Raw genomic sequence first — 22,449 nt, 5'->3', positions numbered from 1 at the left:
TTACGGCGAGTGGCCGTATATGCCGACGTTACTGGATTTAACGCAAGTTATATTACATGGCTAATAGCTTATGTACAAAGCTTTGCATACCAGAACTACTTTTTGACAGGAAACGCAGAGAGGTTCCGAAAGTCAGTAGTATGAACAAACTTCTAAGTCAAAGCAGGGTTATATAAGGCTTAAATGCATTCAATTTAATTCCGTAATATCAGTATACACATAAGTAATTGATTAACTTGGTTAATATATGAAATTGATTTAGACCTTTAAACGTTGATTATATTAATAAACAAAACTTGGTTTCGGTCGAAGTGTAGGTTAACTACATTTTAGGTGATATGTCCAATTATTTGTTTCTCGAATAATTGATATACATGTACATGTTTACCTAAATCATAAAGTTATAATGCAATGAATGTTTTGTTCTTAAATGTCATAAACACAATGCATGTACAGCATGTCAATTTTCATAAAGACTGTCCAGGTTTTGACTAATGCTTTTTTAACTCTACAAAACAGTATCTATTTAGTTCATTGTGTAATTAAACGTGTATGTTCATTTACGTTCATACCATTGGATGTTATCTGCACTGTTGATCCACAACACAATAACTGCACATGTATGTATGTATAACAAGTCGGGCCCATTTACAACCAACAACCGTGTAGTCTTACACAGACAGTTCATGTAAGGCAATATTAAATCTCGAATCAATATCAATGCTCCATCGCAACGATTGTCTTCATTGTAAGGAATTGGAATGAAAAGTTTTTTATATAAATCATGCATAATTTCCAAACTTCTCTTCAGCAACTGCCTGCAAATCTTTGCGCGAAGTTTTTCCTGTGCGAGTCTCAGGAAATGCATCGAGAAACATATAGAATTTTGGCAGTACAGTGAACAAACCAGGCCTATCGTTATGGTGGATGTCGCAAAATTGGCGGATATCGTCTTCGGTAGTGTTCGTCTCCCGTTTGAGAATCACGCATGCGCAAATGGATTGGTAATAAACCGGGTCCGAAACAGGCACAACGACTACATGGTCAATTCCAGGACATCCTTTGATAGCGGTTTCTAGAATTTCCGGCACCACATTCATTCCTCCAGAAATGATCATGTTTGATATTCTCCCGAAGACATAAAACAGACCATCCTCATCCATCATTGCAAAGTCGTCTGTTTTGAACCACCCATCTGGAGTTATCGCCTTTGCCGTTTTCTCGGGATCATGAAAGTATTCTTTCATAAACACGGGGCCTTTAAACCAGAGTTCCCCTCTGGTGTTGATAGGAACTGTTTCCTCTTCTTTATTCACGACCTTGACCTGTAGACCATTAGACAACAATGGCGGACCACAGCAGAACTCTGGAAAAGCATCCGGGTCTGTCAGATGATATGAATTGCTTAGAAAGAATTCGGTGCATCCATAAACAGCTTCCAGGGTCTCACAAGGCTTGCCTATGGCTTTTGTCAGGGCTTTGGTCACTGGTTGGCCTCCGGTTAACAAGGTTTTAATCGGCCAGTTCTTTGGCAAGTCTTCCTGTAAAAATAGATTTTTAAAACATGTTTATATTCGAATTCCTGCCTTCAATTAATCTTCAATGTTATTTTGATGAGAACACGAAATTGAGATGTATACCACTTATCATGTGTTTTTTAAGATGTTGGTGAAAATAATTATAGTCAATAGCACTTACTAACCGCCTGTTTGATGAGTGCGTGAATCATAGGGGGAAGACCAAGCGCAACTGTACATCGTTCTCTCGTGATGATTTCGAAAACAGCCGATAGTCGGTCGGTCCCTAGCTCCGTAAACCCGGAAATGGCCACTCTCGTATTTCCGCAGAATACAGAGATTGGAAAACCGCCTATCCAATTAAATGGCCGATCGTTGAAGAGAACAGCATCTCTCCTCAGCCAGTTACTTCCCTTCATGCGTCCGATGCCGAGCATTGAAGCGTGAGTGTGGGCAACAAGCTTTGGAAACCCTGTGCTACCCGACGTTTGGAACAAGAAAGAAATATCGTCGGGACTTACGTATTTAGGGATTTCAATGTCGGTTGGGGCGTTTGTCATAACCTCTTGTAACGATCGTACTTTACTTTCATAGGTAGGAAACCTGTGTCCCAGGAGGAACCGCACTGACGACATTTTGCTGGATGTAGCTCTTCCGGTTTTGGAGTACGCGTCTAGCAGTCTCCGGACAATTTTCCAATTTTCCCCGCTCGCTCCTGGGTCAAGGACTAGCATGCTACATGTCTTCAGTTTGTTCATCATGGCGATGAGGTCACTTCCGTCTGTGTACGTGAATGCTAGTCCAACCGCTTTTATTCCAGCCAACATGCAACCAAAGGTTACGTACAACCATTCCGGACATGGACGAATGTTTATGCCAACAATTTCATCGCGTTTTATGCCTATAAATAAAGGAAAGAAAATACGTGTATGGACATGGTCATTAGCAATTTAGAGTGTTAGACGATTTCTTTCGAAGAGTACACCTTCGTTGATCTAAGTAGAAGGACACAACAAATCGGAACGTTTTCGATGACATATGTTAAGGTTTCATACGCATTGTAAGAATTATGACTTATTCTTAGCCTTGTGCATTAGTAGTACGACATTTTACTGACATTCGAATGGACGGAAGTCTTTTTTCAGGGAGAGGCGTGAAACTGGAACCGTGTGTCATTGCTATGCTTCAAAACTAATACGACTGATACTTTCACCGACACCAAAGTATGTATACTCTCACTAAGGCAGATAGCCAAGTATATCCCGGTGGCGTTGTGAGCACACAAAAAAAACACGAAATTATAAATACCTAGATTGATCAGCGCCTTCGCGAAGACGCAAGAGTTTTCATACAGCTCCAACCACGTAACCGTTTCCCTGTCCGTTTCTACTGTGGCGCCAAAGATGACCGCAGGCTTGTTACCTTGTACCTCAGCAAAATACTGAAACAAACAATGATCTAAGCTTAACACGGACTGTATTAAAGCTGCACTCTCAAAGATTTACCGTTTTGACATTTTTTATTTTTTTTTGTTTTGGAATGAGCAATTGTTTGCGTAAATATCTGCAAACCAGTGATAAAAACTTCTGACAAAAGATTAAATCGCATTTTTTCATATTTTCGTTCGCAAATTAATGTTCTATGTCTTAAACCGTTACTAACGGTTTAAAAAAAAATGCATTAATTAAACATCATTTTTTTAACATAAATATAACAATCTGCGATCTAATTTTTTGTCAGCAGTCTTATATAACTCGTTTCCATTGATTTTCGCAAAAATTGGCTTGTCAAAACGTTCACTCTGTGAGAGTGCAGCTTTAATACATGACTATAAAACCCATTTCAGCACGATTTAATGTTTCTCTATGAAATCCTGTAGTCTTCCGTTACATTTGAACCCTAAATCTACATGCTAGTCCAAACCGGATATATTTGAGCAAGGAAATTCCATAGAAGAACTGATTAACCAATATTAACCAATTATCGAGATTAACAAGTACAAAAACAGACTCACCTTCATGCAGTCCCCTACTGTTCGCAGACCAAGGTCTTCCTCTTCACATTCCACCCTTCTATAACTCTCGGTATACTTTTCAGTGCTGCCCATTTTTAAACACCTTTAGTACCCTGCCCCTAAGTCAATCTTTACTCCAAAACCAACACCGTGATAAGCAATGATTATTTGATTATTTTGGAAGCATATTTTCGAAATTAAAGGAGAAATGTCCGTATGTTATAGGTATCAACGCTTAACTGCCCCAGTCCAAGGCTATGTACGTCATCTGTATGGTATATAATAAATGCAGAAGCATATAAATGTTACACGATACCGTGACAGTTTATAATTACTTTCATCAGTCAGTTGGTCATCGTGACTCTACATATGTTTTAAAGGGTCGCGCTCATGTTTCTGAAACAAACTATTCGATCATGATCTTAAACACTTTAAAATACATGTTTTATAATTAAAAATATTTAACACTTTGATACAGAAAGTTCAAAAATAAATACAATAAAAGTTAAAAAAACAACACGAGATGTAGTTAGAGATGTAGCAAACCCACGCAGACACAGTTAAGAAAACATGACACCTTAATTCACAAGGACTCATATACAAGTCGAGGGATAATTAAATGTTGTTGAATTGCGTAACTAACACTATTCTAAATCGTGGGCTTCAAACACGATACTTGAGCATACGAAACAAACACGGAATTATATGCTTCTATAGGGGTTCCAGTCGTCAGTTTCTTATCATCTTAACACTCCAAGTGATACAAGAAAGACCATTGATTCAAAGCATCAAAGGGCGCCGTTTAATAGTTTATGCATTTGTTATATGTTGAAAAACAAGGAATGTCAAGGCCAACAAGCATAATATGGTGCATTGAACCGCATCCATGAAATTCTCAAAATATTTGTAGTATTCTGCTTAACAACATAGGCTAAAGCATTGAAATTGAAGAGTTTCAAGTTGAACATTTCATTAGTGGTGGGGTACATTATTGAACACGACAGAATTAGGGTGCTTTTGCACTGTAGTTTTTGTCATTGTCAAGAAAAAGAGGAAAAGGGCAATAATTCTGTAATTAGCTGAAATACAGCTATAGTCATTGTACACTGCACTTCCTCTTGTTGTGCTTTACCATTGAATGATGTTTAATGAAATTCCAAAAAGTAGTTTTTTTTGTTATGCTACAAACAGGAAAAGGAACAAAGGGATTAACTCTTGCAATTCGCTGAAATAGAGTTATTGTTCGTGTACACTGCAGTTCTAATCATTTAGGGGGAGGGGGCAAAGTCACCATGCTGGAATGACAACTTGAAGGGAAGAATAAGTTTCCTGATTATATGAGGAATTCATCATGAAGAAGCGACATGAAATAACAATTTTTGTAGTACTTTAATAAACATTATCATTTCGTATGAAAGTTACAAACATAAATAGAACATAATTATTGAACTGTTATATAAAAAGAGAACATTGTTTACTAGATGAAATGCATTTATAACATAACATGCCTTGTTTTTAGTTGTTTAATAATACTAAAATGTATGAAATTTGACAAATTGCATAAAAAACTGGTCAATGGAGTTATAAAGTTAACTTTTCCATTTACATGGTAAAGAAGAGTTGAAAATGGATGTTTTTAGTTGATAGTGATATTAACACAAAACTAGCATGTGTCTTATAGGACAATGGCAATTTTTTTCAAATATGATAAAAATAATGCATACAAACTGAATATGTATCATATTATGCATGAAAGAAATAATACTGTTTCTATTTATCACAAAAGGTTTTGAAATACAACAATGCACATATAAGCATAAATAGGCCAAATATGCACAAAATAATAGTAAACAATGTGTGAAAGTGATACTGAACACTTAAAATAATTTCTTTGTGCATTAAATTAATATATACCAGAAAGCAATACTAAATCAAGTCAAAAATGTATAATAACATGAATAACACCCCTTTATGAGTATCTTCATAACAAATCAGAGTACATGTAAGCAATAATCATTTATATAATTAGTATCAAATGTGTCTACTTTAAAGTGTGTTTTTTTTCATTTGCATTAAATTATTATATACCAGAAAAGCAATTATAAAAATCCTTAAATGTATAAGAAACTGAAGACAACAAAGATTAACACCCATTTATGAATATCTCCAAAACAAATCAGAGGTCACCTAAACAATAATCATTCATACAATTAGTATCAAATGTGTCTAGTTTTTGTGTGTCTGTTCATTATCTTTAAATGAGCATCTTTAATCTTATTTGAAATCAATACATATAACAGGGCTTCCATAAAGAATTTGAAACTGGAAGTATAAACTTCCTGTCCATCAATTTTGGAAGTTTTACACTGAAATGTGGAAGTTAAATTCTCCCGAATACAATATCTTTTTCCACTATTTTTCAATTAGAATGTTAAAAATCAAGTAATTTGTAACTTAAACTTGCCAAATTCAAAGACTTATATTATAATAAATCATTTTATCTTAAGACTGATTGAATTTGTGACCATAAAAGTAATATTGACACAAGGTTTGAATATTTTGAACTTCTAAGCTTTCTACTTTGGTGGTTTTCTTCAAAATTATGGAAGTTTTTGTACTTCCTAGAAGTCAATTTTGAAAGTTTTAACCCATTTCTAAGGAGTAATAAACTTCCAAACTTCCTTTAATGGAAGCCCTGCATATAATTGTATTTATAACACACATCAAATTGACTGATTAAACAATAACTACTTACTAAATAATGCATTTACTGAAATATTGTTTACTGATTTATAACAAGCTTGTAACCCGGTTTATAATAGCAGAAAGCATGACAAATATTAAATGATTGGTGATTGCTAAAAGATTTACTGTGGTCTACTATAATATCACAAGGCAGAAATACCATGTTTTATGTTCATTCTTATTAGCAAATTGAACTCACAATCCTTCATTAGAAACATTGTTGTTGACATCTATCAACCCATTTTGAAAAATCAAAACAATAATATTATTTGTGATAAGTCTTGTTTGGGCGTAAGATTGCATCTTTAAAAATAGTGTGTGTTTTTTTCACTTTATATGAAATATGTACCAATTCAATATGACAAATGAGACAAAAAATTTAAGTTAGGAAATAGAAGTAGTAATTGTACATAATAAAAAACAACAACAAAATTGACAAAGCTCAATAAAACAGGAAATCTATATGAAAACAAAAATCATTAAAGGCCATAATTATTTAAACTGAATTAAGGTATTTAAGTAATACTTACTTTAATAAAAGCTTTCACCGACAACATAGTTAAGGTACACTATGGGACTTTTATCCAAATTTTGATATTTAACCGTGAATTAAAAAAGTTATTTAAGTTTCATTACACCCAATCCCAAACTCCAAGGGCTACAAAGAGTGACAAGTAAATATTTTGTCTATATTTGATTCTTGTTTCACATTATCAGAGCTTATGAAATAAACACAACAGTTTCTGGTAAAATAAACTTCAGTTAACAGAAAACATATGTTCAACCGAACAGCATTATTTATACACATGCAAAAAATCATTTTGATTGATCTTGTGAGTCTTCTGAACAGAGCAGTATTTCGATGTTTGAAAATATAAAGCAGTTTTATAAATTCATAAAAAATAATTAATAATAAGACAACCTGCTGAAATCATTTTAAATATTTTCTATGATGTCTAATGAACAATTTAAAAGACAATTTATGATTGTTTACCGTTCAATTTTGAAGAAAATATACATAATGTAATGTAACCATACATTTTATAGCTAATAAAATGCTTAAAAATCAACCCTTTTCTTGTAAAAATTGATAAAGCTTTATTGGACTTATTCATAAAATGTAATCATTCAAATAAATTAATTTTACGTATGATACTAACAAAAACAATGAATATACTTTCAAATTAAAATATGTAAAGAAACAAGAACACTATGTACATGTAGGCGGTAATGCCCCTCGAAAAATGTCAGAGTGAAAGTTCTCAACTAATTTGTCTTTTTAATATTATAACATGTAAACAGTCTCTGTAGGTAATCGATGTCTATTTGTTTTATTTTGTCAATGGTATTCTTACATTTAGAATCTTTCACAATAAGTCTTCACTCTTCAACATTTGAAGTTTGGTCTGTTCCCATGCGTTTGTACTTGAAGTGTGTGCACAGATGATAATTACTCAATGCTGAGTCAATGCTGATTTGGTTTTTATGCCCCTTCAGGTTCTTTACCCATCTAGAATATTTAGTGCTGTAAAGGAAAACAAATGTATTTTAAAAGCCTTTCTAACTTATTAGTATAGGTAATAATACTGCCATACATATACAAACTAAAATATAAACAGTTTAATATTTCTCGACATTATTTAAAAAAACAAAAAACAAGCTGATACATACATGTAGATAATATATAAAGAAAATTACTAAATTTATCAATAAAATTCATCATCATCATCATCATCATCATCATCATCATCATCATCGCCACCACCACCACCACCACCACCACCACTTGATTATTGAATACAGTGAGTTTATAAAACAACAAACACCAACTCAAATATGATTTATATGAAATACTCGCATCATCTCTACCAGATGTGACTGCCTTGTGGATGACATGGACGTCAAATCTGTCTCAGTGATCCAACATAGTATTTAATGCAGGCTGGAATTCTTCATAACCCCAATTTGTTGACTTAGTAATATTCAGTCATTTTCCTACCTGTAAGAAATTAGACTTCTGACTATCAACCGGTAGAAACTACAACTGTGAAAGACAAATGCACATGTATCAATTATACATTCTGCACTAATATCCGTTTTAGCCAAGAGTAAGTTGGTAAGCACAAATGTGTAGTTGTTGTGCATATGGTTGATAATGATTCACAACAATACGGGGTTTTAACGAGACCTACACCAAGCAAATGAATGTCGCTAGTGTCAAAGCTGTCGTGGCTTCCAGCCCAAACCATGTACGTCTTTTCTTACAGGTTTATTTTGAAAATGTGCAGTTTGTAAACAAATAATGGGTATGTTCATGTATTATGGTATGTTAAAAATAGGTTACATACCAAAACACATCATTTTTAAACAAAATTCTAAGTCTAATATTTTTCTAAGATAAAACAATCAAATAAAAGATTACATACTCATATCATATACATAAATAATGTGCATAAGAACATTTAAAAATATGAAACATGTACATAATGCACCAGTCAATTGTAACCATGGCCCCCAGGTCCGGGGTTATGCCGGGGATAGCCGGGGAAACGGGCTGTGTTTTTACCTTTCAGGTGGCCCTGCAGTGCCGGGTGAATGCGGTGGTTTTGTCTTCGAGCAAAATATAGCGGGGAATATGCCTTCCCTAGGCTCCATTGGGTGCGGGGGCATATGGCAGGGATTTGACCATCAGTTCGTCCTTGCAGGAAGAGGATTTTACCTGGGGTTGGCTGGACCGAAAGTCAAAGTCCCAGCTATTCCCATGACCTGGGGGGGGGGGGCGTGGTTACAGTTGTCTGGTGCATAAGTAGATGTAACATGTATAGTTATAATAATATATTATTATAGTACATGTATGTAAAAATATTAACACGCTGTCCTAACATTTAACAAATAAAAATGATTTAGAATTCCAAAGATAAATTAAAAAACAAACATTTTTGAACACATCAAAGTACAAACTACTCAAAGATACTTACATACATAGCCCTTTGATACGAATATCTCAGTTCCATGCCGATTGTTGACATTCGTTTTTTCGACAGAAAATCTTCTCTTACGCGTATAATTCACTTATAATCCATGTTTTACTGTAATGACTCAAATTGTTAGGTGTATCGTAATCAACTGTCAGTGTGCACTTTTAATGTTTACTTATTTTAAACGTATATTCATGATAAAATCATCACCCGAGTTTCCAACTACTACGATGTAGAAATTCCATTATTAACCTATGAATAGCGGGGAAATACCTTCTGGTTCTAAAAATAGCAACATCCGGTATGTGTTACAACTCGGGGACAATCGTAATAAAATTTTACTAATGTCACCTTCAACGCATTAACAAATAAAGTTAGGTGAACATTTAATTCCAATATCAATTAGATTAAAGCAATAAAATTACCTCATGGTTTATCAATGCAGTAAACATAACAAAACAATATAAAGCATAATTATTCCCATTCACATAATTACCGGTCCACACATTTTACATTTCCGGCACATGATATTTCAAATATTTCAGGTAACCAATCGGAAAACGTAAACGAATCGGGAACAGTTATTAAACTTATTTGTCGTTCTTCTGAAATAATGTTTTGAAGATAAATTGAAGACTATCTATTCAATCATAAAAAGCATTTTAACGCTCATGCAATCGCCACCCATTTGCAATTTTTAATCATTATAAAATAATAGTAAAACCCAACTGTCAACCAACTTAAAAACCGCTCCTACCACTAACTGAAATAAATTCCCATTCCATAATAGGCGCGCACTTCAGTGCATTGTACAAAATATGAGCGAGTCTCTTTAATAAGATCTCTTAAAAGTTGCTCCATGGTTCACCATCAGTTCAACCTGGTGAACTGTGGATGAACTGTGGTTGAACTTTTCTCGGCTCTATGCATTCAAAACTCTAGCAAATATTCCCTGGCATTTATTTTGATAAGGCAACACCAAATTGATGTTTCGTTCCGCGGATTTACCGCTTTTGTTTGAAAATGTAAAAAAACGTTTATATTTTTGTGCGCCCGCTCCTATATTTTAATCGCCAGCCAGATATTGGTTGAAATATTATTTTAAAGGCTGAAGAAATAATCAATTATATTTCTACGCTAGTTTACGTGTTTTTGTAAAGGAAAGTAACCGATGCGTGGTGTTCTATACTGTATATCGATCGGTTTAGCATTAGTTAAAAAAACAATCAAAATGGCGGATTCAGGTTTAAACACTGAATGGCCCGAATTTTCGAAATTTAATCTTTTTTTACAATAAATGTGTTTTGACTATACTGGAAGTCATTGTTCATTGTCTCTGGCACTAAAGGATCATTAATTGAATAAATAATTATGCAATCAAACATGTGTATCTGGCAGTGGTAGCTATAATATTGGGTAATTAGAGATTCTTTTTGGATGGAAATCGGAATGATGAAAACTGACTCAACTAAGTATTATTTGATTCAAGTCAAAATACGAGTGACCCGAATTTTACCATATGACGTCGATGCTGAAAAAAACAGCTTTACCAACAGGAATATGGTTCCTTGTTCGGTCCAAATTGATGTATTAAAGCCATTTTTTTACCAATTCTGAAAAACCAACATTTTCAAACAAATATCTTTTCACAAATAGCGATATTGATACAGATAAACTAAAAATAAGTAAGACTAGCGTACTTTTTTTTATTAGTATACATATAATCGGGGAATTTTAAAAACATATCACAGACCATAAAAGTACTCTGAACATACCCTTGTACTTTTCACTTCTATAAGCAAATGCCATTGCATTTACTGTAGTATTCAAAACGAAATGAAGTCAAGTAATTTAAATGAATATGGAGTCTAATGTTTGATGGTGCAAGTGAAAAATATGATATTTTAAACATTCGAAATCAATCCTAATGAATGTTGCAAATACAGTTGCAAATGATGTTAAAGTGATTCAGGTACAATTATAGAAGTTTTTTTTAAACTTTCTCCTAAAAGCAGTGTTTTGTTTATTATAAATGATCATCATTCTTAAAATATGTTTTAATTAAATTAGAAATTTGGTTTATCCATATAATATATGTACTAAAAACGGATGAATAAATAGTATGTATTCGGTCATTTTCCAAATGTCCTTTAAAGGTTCAGTTCAAGATTACATTCAAATGGGTTTAAAGGCAATTCTATTGAACAATCTATCTTATTTATATTGATTATAAGAAAAAAATCGCTCTTCGCTCGCTTCGGTTTTTACGAAATATGACAAATTGTATTTTAATTTTTTTTTCGCTCGCTCGCTCCAATATTTTTCTGGAAAAATCCGAGGAACGAAACATTAATTTGGTGTGTCCTAACCACAATTTGGAAACACTGTGTGTTGTGTGCTGAGTTGAAGACCGTACGCGCAAGGACCAGATTTCAATGAAAATCAGTCTGTATTATACCATACCTGGACGAATGTTTGATTTACAAAATCAGTTCATGTAAATATATATAATATTTTGCGTGTAAATATATACAGTAAAACACACCTTTAAAACACGGATATGAAAGGGAAAACTCCTTGCAGTTCTGTGTTTAATTTCATAGGACCTGATTATTGCAAAATAGTTCTATAAATAAGATACTAAAGGGGAGGATATTCAGATTTACAATACATAATTGATTCAGTGAGTGCAGTTTTCTTCCTCCTGCTTAAACTGCTATTGTAGTGAAATTAGCTAAATGGTTTAGATATATCCAGTAGGTTTGAACGTTCCATGGAAGAACACATATCCTTTATCTCTACCCATTTATATATACCTCAGATTTTGCAAACATGTATTGGCTTTTATACTCCAACTACTTAGTAAGCTGGGTCACTTTCCTCTGTTTTGCTATGTATTTGTGTGAAAAGAAGTTAAAAAATATCCACTCCTGCGTATGTAAGTCATGTGCTTATGAACATTCTAATGGTTCTTATTTCCATATAGAACTGTTACAGATAATTGGTCTTAGTGTCTACATATATAAATAATTTGTTATACTTTCTTTGTTTACGCTATGGTCAGAATTGAACTAGTACAAGTATTAACTAGGTTTTAATATATTACAACTGTGATCATTTTTTCTCTCTTAAAATTGAAGTTGATAGACATTTAAGGAATGAATTGCGGGGTTGATGTCATTATCGGGGTATGAACGCAATTGGGTTGGTCAATGTGTGTGGAGTCCGAAGGTCTACAGAGTCGGTCGTAAAACGAGTCACAAACCCAGAAATATATTGGTGTCATTTAAAGAAATGCAAGACAAGGCATCGTTCAAGACTCTAAGAGCTAATATCCCAGATAGATCTGGAAAATACATGCATGACCAATTTCCGCCATCAGTAGCTGACCAAAGACGCAAACTTGTCCCTATAATGCTGGCAGCCAGAAAAGACGGAAAGGATGCTTATATGAAATATAACAAACTCTTTGTGGACGGCCAGATCTACACAGACGGAAAGTACGGAAAGGTTCAATAGGTAGAGCAGGAAGGTGATGTTAAAATATGTACTTGGAATTGCCAAGGTTTAACTTCAGATAAACTTCAAGATGACTTCCTATCGTTACTTCACACTTATGATGTCATAGTGTTATTTGAATCATGGACAAAACAAAATAGCGATATCAATATCGATGGATTTAAGGTGTTTAACTTTTATAGGAAATTCCAACATAAGAAAGCAAGACGAAACAGCGGCGGTATAGTTATATATATTCGAGAAAATCTTGCTAATGGAATTTCTGTAACTCGTAATCACCACGATACCATCATATGGTTAAAATTTGACAGTAGTTTCTTTAATTTTGAAGAAGACATATACTTTGGTGCTGTTTATATGTGGGGTGAGAATTCACCGGCATTCAACACAATAAACTGTAATCTGTTTGAAATATTAGAAACAGATATTTTTGAATTAAAGTATTTACGGCCGGTGATTTCAATGGCCGAGTTGGTGAAAAACCGGATTTTATTCCATATGACTATGTTAATTCAAACTTGGATCCTGGTGGTTATATTGCTGATAGACCTTTGATTAGGATAAACGAAGATAAAACATTTAACGGCCAGGGATTAAAGGTAATTGATCTATGTAAGGCTACTTGCTTAAGGATATGTAACGGTCGTCTTGATCATAGCGGTAAATTTACGTACCTGAGTGAAATTGGCAGTAGTACAATAGACTATTTATTATCAAAGGAAGAGGATTTTAATTGTATTACGGTTTTTAAAGTTATGGAATTCAACGGTTACTCTGATCACGCACCGTTACATGTTGTGCTCCATAGTGATCGAATAGTAGTAGGTCAGCGTATCAATGATGAAGATGAGCATACATATATCAGATGGAATGATGAACTTAAAACGGAATTTAGACGTGGTTTAATTTCCCAACTACCGAAACTAAATGAAATATCATTGAACATTAACACAATGGATAAAACCAATGTAAATAATTGTGTTGAAAGGTTTATTGAAATCATAAATGTTGTCGCAATGCCATTATTCACGAAGATACGACATAAAACTGGTAAACCTAATCATGCTTCGTTTGAAGCTATCAAACGTGCAGCCTGGTTTGATAAAGAGTGCTATGAAAAGAAAAGGGTCTATATGGAAGCCGTTAAACGGTTTAATGCCTTAAAAAGTGATGAAAACCGTCAACTTTTATTTGAAGCCAAACGTGCATATAAACTATTGACTATGAATAAAAAGAGGTCGCACACGATAACTAAAATGAAAGACATTGAAGGGCTAAAGAAGAAAAAACCGAAGGACTTCTGGAAATATTTTTCAAAGCGTAAGGCAAAGCGCGGGAATAATATACAAGTTAAAGATTTTCAAGAGTATTTCCAAACGCTGTCGGATGGTTTAAATGGATTCTCCAATCCTGAGGCTGAACAGTTCTCCAAACGGCCATCAGACCCTAGCGATCCTATATATGAGGAGCTTGACAATGACATTACTCCAGCGGAAGTGACAAAAGCGATACAATCATTAAAACGAGCGAAAGCGGGATCTCAAGACGGACTTATTAATGAATATTTTATTGAAGCCGGAGATATAGTACTTGGCCATTTGACCGATTTATTTAACCTTATATTAAATAGTGGATTTTTTCCAGACAGTTGGATGGAATCTATCATAGTACCCGTGTACAAGAAAGGCGACGAGGACCAAGTCACAAACTTTAGAGGGATAACCCTTATGAGTTCAATGGCAAAACTCTTTACTAGCATTATTAACACTCGACTTATGACCTGGGGCGATACACATGAAAAACTACCTGATAGCCAATTCGGTTTTAGAAAGGGTTACTCAACAGTGGAAGCAATTTTCAGTTTAAATTTCTTGATTGAGCATATGCTAAACAACGGCAAACGCTTGTATGTAGCCATGGTCGACATGAAACGAGTTTTTGACTCTATTAACCACTCTGCGTTATGGTATAAGCTATATAAACTCGGTGTTTCTGGGAAAATGCTTCGTATAGTACGGTCTATGTATGACAAAGTGCGGTGCAAAGTCAAACATTGTGAAAAGATGTCCGATTTTATTGAAATAGCAGTCGGTTTGAAGCAGGGGGATGTGTGTTCTCCGATTTTTTACTCATTATTTGTAGAAGATATGGAACTTTATATTGAAACACTTCCTACAAGTGGAATATTAATCAAGGAATTGACTTTACTCCTGCTTATGTATGCAGATGATATGGCTTTGATAGCTGAATCTCCGGAAGATCTACAGGAAAGTTTGAATGCGCTTAAAAACTATTGCGATAAATGGGGATTACAAGTCAATACCGACAAAACAAAGGTCATCGTTTTTAAAAAGAGAGGTCGTTTGAGACAAGGTGAAAAATGGACATATGACAATGTTAACTTAGATACAGTAAATGAATTCAATTATCTAGGAATGGTGTTCAGCTCGAGTGGATCGTTCGCGTTAAATCAGAATATGCTAACGGGAAAAGGCCTTAAGGCTATGAACACGCTTATGTCAAATTTAAAATCATTTAACTTTACACCCAAAACATGTTGTCAACTTTTTGATGCATTTGTTAGCTCAATATTGAATTATTCATGTGAAGTTTGGGGTTATGTGAAGTCTCAGGAAGTAGAGAGGCTGCATTTAAGATTTTGTAAACGACTACTAAACGTTAAACTTTCCACAAGTAACTGTAGCGTTTACGGAGAACTTGGTCGATACCCATTGCATATAAATCGATATATACGGCTAATTAAATACTGGCTTAAGGTCGTCAATACAGACAATTGTATTATTAAATCTTTGTACGATCTATCATATATCGACTTTGTTAATGGAAAACATAATTGGTGTAGCAATATTAAGAATATTCTCGACAAATTTGGTTTCACTTATGTATGGAATAATCCAGACATTGTTATTACTAAGCAGTTTATACCTATGTTTAAGCAGACAGTTATAGATAATTTCATGCAAGAATGGCGAGAGAGTCTACAAAATAATTGTGTATTGACAGTGTACAAACATTTAAAACATAACCTTGAATACGAACAATATCTGTACATTGTTACAAACAAATCACTGCGTAGCTGTTTAACGAGGATGCGTGTATCTGGTCACAAATTACATGTGGAAACTGGACGATATGGACCGCAACGTGTCAATAGAGAAGATAGACAATGCGTATTATGTGTTAATGCTTTAAGAGACATTGAAGATGAGTTTCATTTTATTTTAAAATGTGATTGTTACAAAGACATTAGGAAACATTATATAAGCAAGTATTACACTAGAAACCCGAGTATGTGGAAATTGATTGAGTTGTTTTCATCAAATAAAAGATCGGTGTTAAATCGATTGTGTACATATATAAGCAAAGCTAATAAAATAAGAAATTCGCTTATAAATACTATCCTTTGATTACACTTGTTTTGTTTCTGTATTATTTGTATTTATTTACCATCATTTTGTGTTATAATTATTTGTATGGATGAGAAACAATATGTTTAAATCCAAATAAATCATCTTTCTGTTCTTCTTCTTTCTAATTTAACGCCTTCAATATTATAAAGGAGGCCAGAGGGACATTCTATATACATGTATATAAAGACCGATCAGAAATAGATAACAGTATAACTCACTGAAACATTTTATTAAAATGTTATCGATTTATGCAACTATGTAATACAACAATAAAATAAATATTTTACAACAATCAAAACCACTGGATTAAGCAATCTTTTAAAATGATCTTACTTGTTTACATTGTAAAATATGACTACATATACTCTTGTGTGTTAGGTGATCGATTAATAAATAAAAGCAAACTGAACGTGATCAATATTATGTAATTGTTCTTAGCAAATTATAGAACTAATGTACATATATATATATATATTTTTTAATTTTATCAATATTACCTAATTCATAAAATCTTTCGTTAAGAGATATTTGTTTTATTACCGTATGGAAGTTTTAGAATAACATGTCAATTGGTATGTATGGTGGCAACAAGTGAAGTCCTTATCTGACAAAATCGCAGGCAGGACATTAGGGTCGTTGTGTGTAATTCATATATAAATTAAAACTTGTGTGTTTTTCAAAGATGTTAAGGCCTTGTCATTTAAAAGAAACACTTAACATCTAATGGAAGCGATTCTGGCAGCGATCACGTCCAGTGGCAATAAGAATCCGAGTTATATCACCAACAATATCGTGTGTTCAGCAGTTGCCCTTTAAAAGTTGACGAACCACTCTATGGCAGCGGTCTGACTGCTGTGCCCCCTGTCTGTGTGTTCCCCGACCGTCCATCGGGACATGTCAACGGAACCCGTGGTGGCAGCGATGCTGAACCACCAGTACGGATTATTCTGGAAGCGAAACTCCGCCGTGGAGTCGGGGGTCGCTTCCAGACTTACAGAGCGAACGTGAGTGGCGCTAACATCTGCACCATTAATGGCAATATTATCTGCTTCCTGAACAGTTATTGAATCGGAACCATCAAATCGCATAATGTATCTAACTCTCGCGCCTAGCTTCACAGCGTCCGTTAGCGCCACTTTAGAACCGGAAGTAACCGTGCCGGCTTTGTTGTGAGCCAGGACCTTCCGCCAAGGCCGCGTGTCTATGAACCACTTCACTGCCGTCGCAGTGGTGGCGCGGCTGTCCGCTGTCTCCGTTGCTTCTCCGACGCGCAACTTCAGTGTTGTCTGTGTTCCAGTCGTTGTCACCATGCTCCAGTCCCAGACTCCTGTAGATTCAAACTCCTTGATGTTACTGTTGGCCTTCAAAACCTTGCTTATGATCATGGCGTTGACGTGGCCGCCGCGGACGCTCACCTGTTCGGGCTCCACGGACGTGTCACCAATCATGATCTTCACACGATGACCGCGCTCTGCAGCAGATCGCAGAATATCTAGCGAGCCCTGCAGCTCGTTTCCGGCCGAGTCGTGCTGATAAGCCAGCTGCCAACACGTATCCGTGTACCTAGAGTATTACTTTTAATCATTACATTTTACAATGACGTTTACAGTAGTTTATTATTATTACATTATAATAATCAACACATGGATATGACATTTTAAGAAAACTCAAAACTGACATACTTAAAATGAATTGTTTATAGATAGGCCCTATAATTTTAGTAAATAAAACAATTAATTGGCAATCTTATATTCATGAACAAAATGCAATAGCCATAGCCTGCAGCATACCGCCATTAATTAGGTTTATATATTGCACCTACCACGTTATTTGCCTGTTTTCATTGGTGGCACCAACAGAGGTGTGTTCCCCTATTCTCCACCTAGACATGTAATGGCCTCCGTCTGAGGCGAAATTACTGAACCACCAATAGTCGTTGCCCTGGAACTCGATATTGGGCGGGGCTAAACTCTGACTGACATGCCAAACGGCCTGACCAACAACCAGGTTACCGGTATCGGAGATCTACAATGCAATTGTTGATACTTTGCATTGAATATATAAATGTATGGGGACGATTTGTAAGTGAGTTAGATACACATAATGTGTGCAAGTATTAATGCAGCTTGCTTAAAGTGACCCTCAAAATCAATGCATACACGTGTATTACAAACACAAAATTTTGGGTGATAAACCTTTAACTACTTACTAAATAATGCATTTATAGAAAATATTATTTACTGATAACAAGATTATAACCGTGTTCTTAATAGCTAAAAACGCAAATTTTTTAAATGATTGGTGAATGCTAAAAGATTTACTGCAATCTACTATCGTTCCATAAGGTAGAAATACCATGTTTTCTGCACCTTTCTTTCAAATTAAACTCGGTATCCTTCATAAGAACAATTGTTTTCGACATTTATTCATCCTTTTTGCTATATTTAAATAATTGTATTCATTGTGGTAAATCTTGTTTTTGAGTAAGAGTGCATTTTTAAGGATAGTTTGGATGGGTAACATTTTCTAATTATTTGTTTGAATAAGACTAATTATTTTATTCACAGACAAAATGTTTTAAAATTTGATATGGATTAATAGTTAACAATTCAATTAACATTTTTCTTATGATAAACAAGTTGCATTTAATTTAGAAAGAAGTCTTGAAAACGGGATGTCATTACCTGTACGTTATCCATTTTTGCAGTGTAACCCAAACTCTCCAACACTCCACGAACGTCAGCGCCGTGTCTGACGTCAGTGATTACGTCATTCAAATGTCCATTCAAAGTAGTTCCGCCGCTCGTGTGTTTATATACGGATGGCCCGCTATCCCTTCATATAAAAAAGATGTAATATATCATGAGATATTTGCAGATTGTGCTACAAATAGAACGCTGCCATTGATGAATATTATAAGTTACGGGGTAAGTAGGTGACCCGATATGGGATATGCGGGGCATAGGAATTAAACCACATCGGGTGAGAGCGAAGCTCGAACCTGAATATGGTTTCCTGCGCCCCGTATATCCCATATCGGGTCACCTACTAACACCGTAATGTATATATCACGTCGACAACCTGTGCACATGTTTAAATGTTTTATTTAATCATCGGAATCGGAAAATAGACGCCATTTTGGTACGACATAAATTTGGTGACCCAATATGGAAAAATATGGGGTCACCGGGTGACCTGTCCTGGACCAATGGCGTTGCGTCATTTATGTTGGAGGCGTGATATTGTTCAATACATTTCCTACATATTGAACGCTGTCCTACGTCTTACCTCGTTGTGTGGGAGGCCGGCAGGAGAGCGGGGTCAAACTCATCCACGGCAAATATATTTGCGCGTATGTGAAAAACATCAGCGACCATGGAAGATAAATTACTTAAAAAGTCAGATCTTTCTACCAACTAGACGATTTTCTTCAGTTTATGGACACATTACATATTTTGGAACTCGAAATCGTGGCAACGGGTTAGGAATGTGCACGGTAATTAGATACAAGCTTTAAGTCCGGTTAATACGAGCTCTGGCTTTCGGAGCTCCTCGGCCATTTTTATCGAAAATAACCTCGGATGTATTTGGACGGTTTACATACTCAAAAAGTGGTAAGTTTAAGTCCGCTGCAAGTAGATCGCGTAGTAAATTTATTTAGCAGTTAAACTTTATGACCTAACTCTTGTGAATCTTAATTACGTTTGCAATAATACACTTCACTGGCAATCAATTTAAACTTAGATCAATAAATACAACTCTAAAACATTACATTCCATTAATGATATAATTCAAAAATTTACGAACTACTTCAACTGGTGTACAGGTATACATCCGAGGTTGTTTTCGATAAAAATGGCCGAGGAGTTCCGAATACGAGCTCTGTATGCAAATATTCTTACTGCAATGATTGACTTCAGACTAACCTCACAAACCACTTGATCTGCCATGTTAAGAAGTTCGCACCTGCCGATACGTGGTTGCCGACGTAATAACGCATCATTTGGAAACGTCCAGTCGTGCAAACGTTGAGGAACCACCAGTACGCATTTCCTTGGAAAGTTTTCCACGAAGCTTTACTGATGTGAAACAAGGCCTGTCCGCAGATATTATCCCCGACAGTATGGAGGTTTTGGACGCTAGTGAAGTAATCATCCTTCATCTGTATTCTGACGTCACTTCCGGTCATGGCCGCGGAGATGAGGTCAGACTTGGAACCAAATGTGACCACACCATCCGTGCCAGTTGTGAGAATATGCGTCCAGTTTTGGTGACACGAACCTGTTGTAAGTTAAAGTATCTTTAGAACAGTGTAAGTTGGACTATGTTCCGATGTGTCAATATGATTTCATAAATTGCGCCAAATTCATTTCTATTTTCACCTTATAACTGTCTGACAATTATATAGACTAGTACCCTCATTCTATTTTCTTCAAAAATCAAATAATTTTTTAACGATACCAGTCTAACACATATATACATCTATTTAAAGCACAATAGAGGATAGTTGTTTGTTTCAGTGTATGATTGAAATATATTTCCCCGAATGAGCACCAAAAACTATATTTCACGTGTGGCGTAGCCAAAAGAAATATATATACTTTTTACACTCCTAAATGATTTTCCACACTATATTACGTAATAAACAAAATCCGTAAAATGCATTTTAGAAGCCATGAACGAGTACCTTTAAATAGATGATACAGCATAAAATTTATGTTCGAGCAGTTGTTTTCGTCTATAATGTTTTGTACGAAAACAAATGTCCGAGCAATCAACTTCAAGAAAACGTTTGATAAACAGGAAAACTATGTTTTATAAAGGTTTATTTAACAGGAATATCCTCATCTAAACATAATGATATGAAACCTTTCTAAATATTAAATAATCATTTTTGACAAAATTCACTTGTTCAAGAATGAGATATTTTGAAGTTACTACAATTAATTTTAAACTTGTTCTTAAAGTTCATATATTCACTCCTGAGTTTGCAGTGAAAATATTTTAACTGTTGTTATTTCACTGATAAAACTCTATATTTCATCGAAAAGCATGAAAGAAATCGAATACGTACATGACAAGCTTAGGACACTTGTAGGAATAAAGACCATCGCCAAGACGAAGGTATTCACATAATCCGTCCTCGCCATTTTTAGTCTGAGCACCACTATAAAAGTACGTTTAATATGTCAATAGTTTTTTGCTAGCAATGCAACAAAATCTGCTTTTTAAATGCCGTTTTTCGTCTAAGTTTGAGGTTTTATAGGTAAGTTTATGGCTACAAGCCGGATGCGTTTCGGTTGTTTGATATTTATTTAGATAAACACCAGGATCAGCAAAACATTTCAAAATGGGATCAATAAAACATGCAAATTGTTTATGCCTGAATACGATTAGGCCAAAAATATAATGTTCGTTTATGATATCACTGGTCCCGAAAAAAGGGTATGGTTGTGGGTATTTTTTATTGTTTAGGTAAAGTTTTGCCTGAGTATCATTGCCTAAGACCTTTACCAATGAACTAGCTAGATTGCACTAAAAACAATACAAGTACACGTCTCTCCGAAGCAAAAAATTAAAGCTTCAAAAAAGCTGTCAGTCACATGTGACAGTATTTGTTGTTGTTGTTTTATGTGGTTTGGAAATGTCCTAGTTCCATGTGATTCTGTTGTGGAACACATCAGCCATCTCCGCTATACGACAAGTTGTGGTCAGACACAACTAAATAAATTTCATATATATTATAACGTCAATTGACCAATTTGCACGCAATATTACACTGATTTCCAGTCCTTCACGACCCCAACACCATATATGGGGAGCAAGCTTTCCTTGTAAACTAAACATTGAACAACGTAAGAAAAGACCGTTACGTTTCTTAAAATAAAAATAAAACCTAACAAATGTGTATTCGGTAAAATGGCCATATACGGTGTAGGAATACCAAACAATGCGGTGAAAATATAAACAAAAAAGTAAATCAAGAAGATCCAGCATGTTCAGCCTGTTTCTAAAATCACAAACCATTTAGCTTCAAAACCTGTAAAGATGAAAAGTATCCACTGGTCTGAGATTGTATAACCATTCTTTATATCACCGGATTGTGTTATTTAAAAAGAAAAGTAAGGCATTTAACGGTGAGTAGGCACTTCCTAATTCGTGTAATTTGTCCTTGTTTTAAAGGAAAATGGCCGAGGGGCTCCTTTTGATCGGAAAAAGATGTATCCAGAAAAAGGAAATAAACG

At 34.9% G+C, this 22,449-nt stretch overlaps 3 protein-coding genes across 3 annotated transcripts; 1 reads left to right on the top strand and 2 right to left on the bottom strand.

Moving 5' to 3' along the window:
- Positions 1 to 782: 782 nt before the first annotated feature.
- On the bottom strand, positions 783 to 3,703 carry LOC128245878 (long-chain-fatty-acid--CoA ligase-like). Its single transcript, XM_052964097.1, has 4 exons — positions 3,532 to 3,703; positions 2,826 to 2,958; positions 1,703 to 2,418; positions 783 to 1,541 (listed from the first exon to the last, which is right to left on the bottom strand). The coding sequence occupies exons 1-4, from the start codon at positions 3,622 to 3,624 to the stop codon at positions 783 to 785; spliced, it is 1,701 nt and encodes a 566-aa protein (XP_052820057.1). The 5' UTR covers positions 3,625 to 3,703.
- An 8,845-nt stretch (positions 3,704 to 12,548) lies between these two features.
- Positions 12,549 to 15,273, top strand: LOC128245877 (uncharacterized). Its single transcript, XM_052964096.1, has 3 exons — positions 12,549 to 12,754; positions 13,762 to 14,739; positions 15,207 to 15,273. The coding sequence occupies exons 1-3, from the start codon at positions 12,549 to 12,551 to the stop codon at positions 15,271 to 15,273; spliced, it is 1,251 nt and encodes a 416-aa protein (XP_052820056.1).
- A 1,144-nt stretch (positions 15,274 to 16,417) lies between these two features.
- On the bottom strand, positions 16,418 to 21,489 carry LOC128203187 (uncharacterized). Its single transcript, XM_052904487.1, has 5 exons — positions 21,279 to 21,489; positions 20,131 to 20,485; positions 18,889 to 19,039; positions 18,027 to 18,229; positions 16,418 to 17,767 (listed from the first exon to the last, which is right to left on the bottom strand). Exons 1-5 carry the CDS (start codon positions 21,352 to 21,354, stop codon positions 17,017 to 17,019), a joined length of 1,536 nt encoding a protein of 511 aa, XP_052760447.1. The 5' UTR covers positions 21,355 to 21,489; the 3' UTR covers positions 16,418 to 17,016.
- Between the last annotated feature and the right edge of the window lie 960 nt (positions 21,490 to 22,449).

This window comes from Mya arenaria, chromosome 9, assembly GCF_026914265.1.
Source record: "Mya arenaria isolate MELC-2E11 chromosome 9, ASM2691426v1".
In the NCBI taxonomy this organism is placed as follows: Eukaryota; Metazoa; Mollusca; class Bivalvia; order Myida; family Myidae; genus Mya; species Mya arenaria.
The sequence above is the reverse complement of the archived record's forward strand: the minus strand, read 5'-3'. Positions and strand labels throughout refer to the sequence as shown.

What these genes read in the sequence shown, in the direction of transcription:
- LOC128245877 (XM_052964096.1), top strand. Translation starts at nt 12,549, where the DNA reads ATGCAAGACAAGGCATCGTTCAAGACTCTAAGAGCTAATATCCCAGAT. An exon ending in CAGATCTACACAGACGGAAA is followed by an intron (nt 12,755 to 13,761) that starts GTACGGAAAGGT and finishes TTGTGTTGAAAG; the next exon opens with GTTTATTGAAATCATAAATG. An exon ending in ATTAACCACTCTGCGTTATG is followed by an intron (nt 14,740 to 15,206) that starts GTATAAGCTATA and finishes TCAATTATCTAG; the next exon opens with GAATGGTGTTCAGCTCGAGT.
- LOC128245878 (XM_052964097.1), bottom strand. Translation starts at nt 3,624, where the DNA reads ATGGGCAGCACTGAAAAGTATACCGAGAGTTATAGAAGGGTGGAATGT. An exon ending in CAGTAGGGGACTGCATGAAG is followed by an intron (nt 2,959 to 3,531) that starts GTGAGTCTGTTT and finishes TGTTTGTTTCAG; the next exon opens with TATTTTGCTGAGGTACAAGG. An exon ending in GAAGGCGCTGATCAATCTAG is followed by an intron (nt 2,419 to 2,825) that starts GTATTTATAATT and finishes CTTTATTTATAG; the next exon opens with GCATAAAACGCGATGAAATT.
- LOC128203187 (XM_052904487.1), bottom strand. Translation starts at nt 21,354, where the DNA reads ATGGCGAGGACGGATTATGTGAATACCTTCGTCTTGGCGATGGTCTTT. An exon ending in CAGATCAAGTGGTTTGTGAG is followed by an intron (nt 19,040 to 20,130) that starts GTTAGTCTGAAG and finishes TTTTATATGAAG; the next exon opens with GGATAGCGGGCCATCCGTAT. An exon ending in GAAAACAGGCAAATAACGTG is followed by an intron (nt 17,768 to 18,026) that starts GTAGGTGCAATA and finishes GTAATACTCTAG; the next exon opens with GTACACGGATACGTGTTGGC.